Source organism: Balaenoptera acutorostrata, chromosome 5 (assembly GCF_949987535.1).
Source record: "Balaenoptera acutorostrata chromosome 5, mBalAcu1.1, whole genome shotgun sequence".
NCBI lineage: Eukaryota > Metazoa > Chordata > Mammalia > Artiodactyla > Balaenopteridae > Balaenoptera > Balaenoptera acutorostrata.
In genome coordinates this window covers 70,890,236-70,900,847 of record NC_080068.1, presented here as the reverse complement: position 1 = coordinate 70,900,847, position 10,612 = coordinate 70,890,236, and the positions used below count along the sequence as shown (strand labels likewise).

At 43.6% G+C, this 10,612-nt stretch overlaps 1 protein-coding gene across 1 annotated transcript in view; it reads left to right on the top strand.

The window, feature by feature from the left end:
• Nucleotides 1-8,504: 8,504 nt before the first annotated feature.
• CWH43 (cell wall biogenesis 43 C-terminal homolog) overlaps nt 8,505-10,612 on the top strand; it is a 50,648-nt gene continuing 48,540 nt past the window's right edge. Inside the window, 2 exon segments of the mRNA XM_007180789.2 lie at nt 8,505-8,622; nt 10,245-10,436. Of these exon segments, the coding sequence (XP_007180851.2) occupies nt 8,580-8,622; nt 10,245-10,436 (235 nt within the window). The 5' untranslated portion in view covers nt 8,505-8,579.

Here is a 10,612-nt window from a genome sequence, read left to right as displayed (position 1 = left end):
GAATCTGTTTCCTTAGTGAGTTACCTGCAGAATTTTATTTTTTTCTCCAGTTTTCTCTAGTGGGGACCCTGAATTGGTTTCTCACAGTTCTGTCATGGCTGGAGTCTAACATATAATGACTTCACAGACACAGAAGCAATTTCTCATACGTCTCAAAAAAGACACACGTATGGATATCTGCTTGATTCTTTTGTTCAGGTATCTTGTTTCAGTTCAGATTATATACTTTTGGAGGGATGTGTATTTTGTACCTTCTAAGATACTTATTTAACAACCGATGCTCAGTTAATGGCAGCAGAGAAGGAATACATTCTCCCTGAATTCTGGAAGACATAAATCAAAGAAGTCTACCATGAGCCCCCAAAGCTTTATCCTAAAACTTTGTATGCGTTTTACAATCCTGTCTGTAACATACCCCTGTTTGTTTTAACATGAAAATGTTATGAACTGCTTGTACTAGGTAAACGTAATGCTTTGAAAGGATGTGTCGTATTGAATTTCTGAGTCTATATACCCTCTGATCCACAGCTGCTCACCCCTGCTGTGTATTCCAGTTAAAAAAGCATGGCGACTAGAAGTTAAATAAATGTTTATGGGATGAATACATGAATAAAAAATCTGATAACACTAATGGAAATTTTGTATTTAGGCAACTCCTTCCAGAAATTTATATATTGGGTCACAGTCTTCCAAGGGAGTTAACTCACCAGCAGGAGTATGATCTGTGTTTCTTTCAAGTCCGGCCAGCTAGTGCACAGATGCAATCATTCCTTACTATAATTAGCTTCACTTTACAGGTGGGAAAGTGGAGGCTTAGGCAGATAAACAAGCACCACAGTAGCCGTGAGTAAATAGACCATAACACCCCTGTCTCTCAGGGCACCCAGGCCAACTCCCTCCTGCAGGGGCCCCAAGCGCCCCCAGTTCAGGCCTTCACGTAGCACTTTTCATGCTGGGTTGAGATTACTTGAGCACTTCAGACTGCACCCGTGGGCCAAGAGCTCCTCCTTGCTGGGACTCTGTCTTGGTCATCTCTGCGCACTCAGCTTCCCACACGGAGGGCTCCTAGGAAGTGTGAGAATGAATAAATAAAAATACATAAATCCAAAAAACTGCTGAAGGATTCTTGATTTTCCAGGCCTGTCTTCTAAGTAGGCCCTTGTGTTTTTAACTTGTGCTAAGAGTATAAGTCTAAATGAAAAAGAATCTAATGCTTACATTAGAACATGAACTCAATGTTTCTCAAGACTTTCTTTTTCTATTTTTACTATATTGAAAATGTTCACTCAAGCATATCTTCTTTACTCTGGATTGATTCCCCTTCAACTCTTTGGGAAACCCTCGTGGACCAGGCCACAGGGATTGTTTTTGTCTCTGAGAACAGGCACTCCCTGCTTTGCTGCTGCAGGAACACAGCTTGGTTGTCTTCTGTGCAGATGACTGACATGAATAGTCTTGGTGACCACTCTTACAGGACCCCGAGTTAAATTGGCTTCAGATAGATACAAGGAAAATTCCTTGTTAACTATTTTATAGGTACAGACGGCAAATCTACAACTTATAATGGTTTTTTTTTTTTTTTTTTAAAGGATTTTCTTTTTTATTTATTTATTTATTTATTTATTATTTTTTGTCTGTATTGGGTCTTCGGTTCGTGCGAGGGCTTTCTCCAGTTGCGGCAAGCGGGGGCCACTCTTCATCGCGGTGCGGGGACCGCTCTTCATCGCGGTGCGCGGGCCTTTCTCTATCGCGGCCCCTCCCGTCGCGGGGCACAGGCTCCAGACGCGCAGGCTCAGCAATTGTGGCTCACGGGCCCAGCTGCTCCGTGGCATGTGGGATCTTCCCAGACCAGGGCTCGAACCCGTGTCCCCTGCATTAGCAGGCAGATTCTCAACCACTGCGCCACCAGGGAAGCCCTATAATGGTTTTTTAAAACAGCTTAACTGAGATATAGTTCACATACCGTGAAATTCACCTATTTATGCCAATCAATGGCTTTTGGTGTGTTCACAGGGTTGTGGGACGATCACCACCCTCAATTTTGGAACGTTTCCATCACCACAAAAAAGAAACCTCTAGCCTTTGGCTCCAACCCCAACCTCTCCCCTGAGCCAGGGTGGGAGGTGGGCGGAGACTAGCCATAGGCACAGGGAGAAAGCTCTGCGGCAAGTACAAGAATCTACTTTGTATGAATATGAATTAGTAAGGATCATTGTGTTTTCAAGTGACAGAAATCCAAATCAAACTGGCTTGGGCAAAATGGAACATTTTTTTTTTAAACATCTTTATTGAAGTATAATTGCTTTACAATGGTGTGTTAGTTTCTGCTGTATAACAAAGTGAATCAGCTATACATATACATATATCCCCATATCTCCTCCCTCTTGCGTCTCCCTCTCACCCTCCCTATCCCACCCCTCTAGGTGGTCACAAAGCACCGAGGTGATCTCCCTGTGCTAGGCTGCTGCTTCCCACTAGCTATCTATTTTACATTTGGTAGTGTATATATGTCCATGCCACTCTCTCACTTCGTCCCAGCTTACCCTTCCCCCTCCCTGTGTCCTCAAGTCTATTCTCTAGTAGGTCTGTGTCTTTATTCCTGTCCTGTCCCTAGGTTCTTCAGAACCATTTTTTTTTTTTTAAGATTCCATATATATATGTTAGCACACGGTATTTGTTTTTCTCTTTCTGACTCACTTCACTCTGTGTGACAGTCTCTAGATCTATCCACCTCACTACAAATAACTCAATTTCATTTCTTTTTATGGCTGAGTAATATTCCATTGTATATATGTGCCACATCTTCTTTATCCATTCATCTGTCGATGGACACTTAGGTTGCTTCCATGTCCTGGCTATTGTAAATAGTGCTGCAACGAACATAGTGGTACATGACTTTTTGAGTTATGGTTTTCTCAGGGTGTATGCCCAGTAGTGGGATTGCTGGGTCATATGGTAGTTCCATTTTTAGTTTTTTAAGGAACCTTCATACTGTTCTCCATAGTGGCTGTATCAATTTACATTCCCACCAACAGTGCAAGAGCATTCCCAAAATGGAGCATTTTTTTTATGTTAGTTTTTATTTATTTTTATGTTTTAATCTTTATTTTATATTAGCGTATAGTTGATTTACAATGTTGTGTTAGTTTCAGGTGTACAGCAAAGTGAATCAGTTATCCATATACATATAGCCACTCTTTTTAAGATTCTTTTCCCATATAGGCCATTACAGAGTACTGAGTAGAGTTCCCTGTGCTATACACTAGGTCCTTGTTGGTTATCTATTTTATATACAGTAGTGTGTATATGTTAATCGCAACCTCCTAAGGGAGCATTTATTGACTAACAGGATCCATGGACATTTGAGCAAGCAAACCATGGGAAGGGCACACAGGCAGCTGGGTCTTAGAAACAGATAGAACAAGGGACTTGAATGCTGCCAAGACTCTTCTTTCTTCTCTGCCCTTCTTTTCATTTTTTTCTCAATAAAACCATTTTCCTCCACACGGCAGGAAACAGCAACATCTCCCCTGCCTCATGGCATTCCTCCACCGCCAAGGAACTTAAGAATCACCTGGAAGCCTAAAGCCACCAACACGGACAAATTCCCCTGGAAGACAACCAGGCCAAACTTCAAAAATCACTATTGTTTTGTGGGGTGGGTTTTCTTCTGGGGGATAGGATGATGTTGCGTTTCAAACTTAGAATAACCTATACGACAGAAAAGGTGGTTGATGACAGCCAATGTCTGGCTATAAATGAAAGATAGAAAGTAATACAAATTAAGAGGCATGTTTACTTCACACCATGTGCTTGAAATCCAATAATAGTCATGATGTAGATATAGGGGTACCATAAAATCTGTGGGAAGTATCATGAAAAGGTTAAAAACAAGGATAAAATAAGGATAGACTGTTAATGCAATCATATGACGAAGTTCTGGTCAATGGGATGTAAGTAGAAACAGTGTGTGCAGCTTTTAGGAAGTGTCCTTCAGGGGTGTCATTTCTCTTTCTCCCTCCCCTTTCTTATTCTTGATGGTTTGAATGAGGATGCAAAGCCTGGCGCTGAAACAGTTACCTTGAATTGTGAAGTGGAATTTGTCTGTTGAGGACAGTGAGCAACAGGATGGAAAGGGCCTGGGTTCCTAATGACCATGGGGCCACCATACCAGCCTAGGATTACTTATGCCAACGTTATTATAAGAGAGACAAAGCCTCAATCTTGTTCAAGCCACTGCTGTTCTGGAATTTCTGCCATACTTGATCAAACCTTGGGATGAAAAATTGCAATAAAATGTTTCCTATTCTAATAATTTCTCAGTCTCAGTGGATTGTACTGACAGGGTAGGACAATGACATTTACGGGTAAAGCCTCAAAAAAAAAAACACCCTACTTCCTATGTACTCTTTCTCAGAGAGTCACTGGAGTAAACCAATTAAGAGGAAGACATGGGATGCTGGCAATGGGGAGTCCAACACAGGAGACAGGTGGAAGCATCTCTCAAATGGGGCTGGAGGGAAGCTCCAGGACAACAGGTGTGCAGCCAGCCTGGAGAGCAACCTGTCTAGATTGTAGCACAAGAGTAGATTCTTCTCCATTATAGATTCTTTTCCATTATAGGTTATTATAAGATATTGAATATAGTTCCCTGTGCTATACAGTAGGACTTTGTTGTTTATCGATTCTATATATAATGGTTTGCATCTGCTCATCCCAAATGCCCAATCCATCCCTCCCCCACACCCCTTGGCAACACAAGTCTGTTCTTTACGTCTGTGAGTCTGTTTCTGTTTCATAGATAGGTTCATTTGTGTTGTATTTTAGATTCTACATATGAACGATATCATATGATACTTGTCTATCTCTGATTTATTTCACTTATATATATATATATTCCAGGTCCATCCATGTTGCTGCAAATGGCATTATTTCATTCTTTTTTATGGCTGAGTAGTATTCCATTGTATATACATACCACATCTTCTTTATCATTCATCTGTCAATGGACATTTAGGTTGCTTCCATGTGTTGGCTGTTGTAATTAGTGCTGCTATGAACACTGGGGTGCATATATCTTTTCAAATTAGAGTTTTATCCAGATATATGTCCAGGAGTGGGATTGCTGGATCATATGGTAACTCAGTTTTTAGTTTTTAAAGGAACCTCCATACTGTTCTCATAGTGGCTGCACCAATTTACATTCCCACCAACAGTGTAGGAGGATTCCCTTTTCTCCACACCCTCTCCAGCATTTATTGTTTGTAGACATTTTGACAGTGGCCATTCTGACTGGTGTGAGGTCCAAGGCCCCACTCTTTTTTTTTAATTTTATGTGCTTCCTTTTATTTTTTTCTCTCTTTTTTTAAATTGGAGTATAATTGCTTTATATTGTTGTGTTAGTTGCTGCTGTATAACAAAGTGAATCAGCTATATGTATACATATATCCCCATATCCCCTCCCTCTTGCGTCTCCCTCCCACCCTCCCTATCCCACCCCTCTAGGTGGTCACAAAGCACCGAGCTGATCTCCCTGTGCTATGCGGCTGCTTCCCACTAGCTATCTATTTTACATTTGGTAGTGTATATATGTCAGTGCAAGGCCCCACTCTTTTTTTTTTTTTTTTTTTCCCCACTCTTAATAGTTGTATTATGCTCCTCACTTTGCCAGTTCAAAAGGTGTGGTGATTCCACCTGTAACTTTAGTTAAAAATCTGACAGAGGACTCTGGGAGTTGAGGAGATTGGCTCCCTGCCTGTACTGATTTCCCTAGATGGTGTTTACTGAACAAATATTCATTCGGGGCAGCATAACAGTTCCTAGAGGAGAAATCAGTTCAAGCACCACACTCATATTTTGTAACCTGAGTATTCCTCTTTCTCTTTCCTGTGCCCAGAGGGGCATAGGATGAATGCTCAAAGGCATTCCCTTTCATTTGTATACCCCCTTAGCCTCTGGGAAAAACACTGGATGTGGGTGTCTTGGTCAGGGCAATGTTAGTTCTGTAATGAATAAATCCCAACACTTCCATGCCTCAATCACAATCGTATAAATGGAATCATACAACATGTGATTTACTTTGTGACTGGCTTCTTTCACTTAGCACAGTGTTTTTGAGGTTCATCTATGTCATAGCATGTATCGGTACTCCATTACTTTTTATTGCTGGATGACATTCTATTGTGTGTATTTACCACATTTTGTTTATCCATTTATTTGTTGTTGCATATTTGGGTTGTTTCCACTTTTGGCCATTGTGAATAATGTTACTATGAATATTTGTGCACAAATTCTCTATGTTTTCATTTCTCTTGGGTATATACTCCTAGGATTAGAATTGATCGGTCATATGGTAACTCTGTTTAATCATTTGAAGAACTACCAGATTGTTTTCCAAAGTGGCTACACCATTTTACATTCCTATCAGCAATGTAGGAATTTTCCACTTTTCCTACATCTTTGCCAACCCTTGTTATTATCTGACTTTTTTGATTATAGCCATCTTAGTGAGTGTGAAGTAGTATCTCATTGTGGTTTTGATTTGTATTTCCCTAATGAAATAATATTGAATATATTTTCCTGAATATATTGTGCTTATTGGCTACTTGTAGATGTTCTTTGGAAAAAGGCTTATCAAATCCTTTGTTCATCTTTAAAGTGGGTATTACTGAGTTGTCATTTTATTTATTTTTTAAAATAATTTTTATTTATTAATTTTTGGCTGCATTGGGTCTTTGTTGCCGTGCACGGGCTTTCTCTAGTTGTGGTGAGCGAGGGCTACTCTTTGTTGCAGTGCACGGGCTTCTCTTGTTGAGGAGCACAGGCTCTAAGCACATGGGCTTCAGTAGTTGTGGCACGCGGGCTCAGTAGCTGTGGTGCACAGGCTTCGTTGCTCCACGGCATGTGGGATCTTCTTGGACCAGGGCTCGAACCCGTGTCCCCTGCATTGGCAGGCAGATTCTTAACCACTGTGCCACCAGGGAAGTCCCTGAGTTGTAATTTTTTTAAATATATATTCCAGATACCAGTTCCTTACCAGATGTATAATTATAAAATATTTTCTCCCATTCTGTGCATTGTCTTTTCACTTTCTTGGACTGTGTCCTTTGAAGCACAAAAGCTTTTAGTTTTGATGAAGTCCAATTTATTTATTATTTCTTTTGTCATTTGTGCTTTTGCTGTTGTATCTAAGAATCCATAGCCTAACTAAAGATCATGAAGAGTTACTCCTATGTTTTAAGATTTTTATAGTTTCATCTCTTACATTTAAGTCTTTGATCCATTTTGAGTTAAGTTTTGTATATGGTGTGAGATTTGGGGGGGGGGTGTCCGATTTACCCTTTTTCCCGTGGAATTTCAATTGTTCTAAACCCATTTGTTGAGAAGACCAGCCCTTCCCTCATGTAATTGTTTTGGCAAGCTTGTTGAAAATCATTTGCACCTAAATGAAAGGGTTTATTTCCGGACTCTCAATTCTATTCAATTGATCACTATCTGGTGACAATGAGTACTAGCAAGTAATTAAGCGATTTGGAACTCTTTGCTCAAAACTGCTCTTAACTGATTCTTACACTTTTAGGCAATCCACCATTGTTTGTTTAATTTCAGAGCAAACCTTCCGAAAGTGGTAAATGACAAACTGTTCCAAAAAATTAAAGCGAATTAAAATAAATTGTTTGAGAAGGTTCTAAAACAATTCAAAACATCCTGGGGTGTGGTAATATTTGAGTGAGAAATAACTGGCCTAGTTCACTCGCTCCATTGTTAGTTAGAACGTCTCTCCCTTTCTCCTCAGGGACGGGCACTCTCAAAGATCATTATCCATAAAGTGGAGGAAGGCAGAACTTCCACTGCCATCACTGGTTTTCTCTCCCCTGAGCAAGTGTTGCGACGTCTCTAAAAGCCATAGAAAATTCTGTAATCTCTAGAATTTTTCAACCACCTTCCCAGAATGCGATTTATTTACTACCAAAGCTGAGAAGGAGAAGCGCACACCTGGCCATCGCAGGTGCCTGCTCGCCCGAGAGCGTCGCCCAGGCCTTAGGAACGCCAAGGTCCTGTTCGCACCTGCTCGCCGAAGGCGCTAGAGCCCCTGGCAGCTCAGGCTCCCCACCTGCGTCTAAGCCTTCCCCTCGCAACGCGCCCATGGGCCTCGTTTAAAGGGCACCGCGGGTGCAGAGTTGCAATGATGCCGTCCTCTTGGGCGCTCGCAGCGCGCCATCCCCGGGGCTGCCCTGCCAGCGAGCCCGGCCACCTGGTTTCTTCTGGGCGGCAGGTCGGAGGCCCCCGGGTCCCGCTCGCTGCGCGGTGGCGTCGGCGGAGGTGGTGGCGCGGGACCGCGGGACGCGCCGAGGCGGTGGGGCCGGGCGGGCGGCGCTGGATGGGACGGGGCGGGGCCAGCGGGCCCCACCCTCGCCTGGGCGCGGCTTGCGGGTCGGCGGGCGGCCAGGCGGGCGGCTGCAGACTCGACGAGAGCCGGAGGCGTGGACGCCGACCCCGGAGGACTCGGCGGCCGGCGCGGGGCGGCGGGTGTGCTGGCCGCGCGGCTTCCCTCGGCGGCGCCACTCCGGGCCTCGGCCATGCCCTCGCCGTGGAGAGAAGTGCCCCTGGAGAGCCTCCTGGGTAAGCCGAGGCCGCCCGCCGCTCATTCGCCGGTCCGCTCCCCCGGCCCTGCCCGGAGCCGAGGTGCTCGGCCGGGTTGGCTGAGCTCCCGGAGGGAGGAACGCGCGCTCGGTGCCCGGAATAGAAATGCTTATCGTCCCCTGGCAACTTCTGTTGCTGGAGGAACTGAGAGGGAGGGAGCTCCCACGCCACCCTGGTGTTGCGCCCAAGGGGCCCGACTTCTTCACCTGTCGGCCTTGAACCGCGAAGCTGGTACCAACCCCGAGTCCCCTCACCCGTGATCTTTAAGTTTAACTGAATGAATTTCAGCACCGAACTTTACCTTTCAGAAGGAAAGGGGCACCCGTTTCCCCCGGTAGCTGTAGGTGAGCACTCAGCGCGGTGGCTACCGCCTGGGTTGACCCCTCACAAGTGGCCTTGGGTAGTGGCTGCACATTTGAGCATTTGGCGGGAAACGTCGAACTCGAGTCCCGTGTGCTCACTTAGCAGCTTTGCAGAAAGTCCCAAGAACTATTATTGTTGTAATATTGTCCGAGTTGTATGGTTGAAATCAGAATTCCCAGACAAACGTTTAGGAGATTGCTAGCATCTCGCTGTTCACGATGAAGGGGAGGGGTGCCTTCCTAAGAACTTGATTTTCTGGGAGCTGGTAATGCTCGGGCTGGGGGGCGGGGCTCATTTTTTGGCCTAGTCTGTATCTCACAAGTACACGATGTAAAGCGAATTACTTTCAGTGAGTACCTAGGGTGCTAGGTACTGTGTGTACTTTATCTTTTTAAATCTTAGTAGCTTTGCGAGGTGGTTAAAAGTACTGCTTTCGGTGGTTAAGGATGGTTTGGAACCGGACCGCTCGGTTTTAAGTTCACTATGCCATTTGCCACTTTTGTGACCTTAGGCAATTACTTAACTTTCTGAGTCTAAGGAGTTTTTGTTGTTTGATTTTGCATTTGTAAGAGGGGAGTAGAAATAGTGTCAATTTCATAGGATGCGGAAGAAGAGAGAAGATCGGAGTGAATACTTAGCACAGAGCCTAGCACATGGTAACTGCCCATTGGTTAATTATCATCATTGTAGAAGATTACAGTCAGTAGTTGGCAGCTGTGAAAGTAACGTCAAATCTGGGTTTTCCACTACCCTACACTGTCTCCTAGGGTTAGGTTTAAAATAGTCTGCTCACAAGAAAATGATTATTTCCTAACTAACGTGCCTTTGGCTGTAGTCTGGAGTGGGAGGAAGGAGTTCTGCCGTTTGTTGCTCTTTTTGATTTTCACGCTATTTCTCATTAAAGAAGGGTCGATTTAGTTAAGGAAATTTTATCAATCAGGGTCCTGACAGGAAACCAGATTTAACCTAGATGGTCCAAATGAAGAGCCTTTAATAAAGGGACTACCTACCTACGGGAGGTATGAACGAAGTTAAAGGGACAAGCAAGGGATGTTGAGCCATTCTCATTCTGGGCCTGACAGGAAAGGGGAGGAATTCTGTTACTGGAACCCAGATAAGGCCAGGGTCATGAAGGAGGGCAGCCAGCGGGAGCAGTTTTAGTGGCGAGAAGGGCTACTGTTTGAAACAATGAGAAAGTTACACTTTCTCTCTCTCTTAAAAATGTTTTTTTCCCCTAGGATATGTTTCTTGGTCTCTCTGCGATGGCCTGGGACCGATGATCTATTACTTTCCCCTGCAAACACTAGAACTCACTGGGCTTGAAGCTTTTGCCATAGCATTTCTTTCTCCATTATTCCTCACAATTACTCCTGTCTGGAAATTGGTTCACAAGAAGTGGATGGTAGCCCTGTTGCGGATAGTTACCGTTGGTAAGATTTAAAAGTGATTCCTTAAGGTTTCTTTTTTTTTTTTTTAGTTAAAAATCAAGTGAAAATATGTAGACTGTTCTTTGAATGCTAAATGATTAAATAAAAAATAAAAGATTTCTCTTTCTCTTACTACTACCTTGCAGAGTTTTAGTAGAATTGGAAGTCTAGACCAAGAG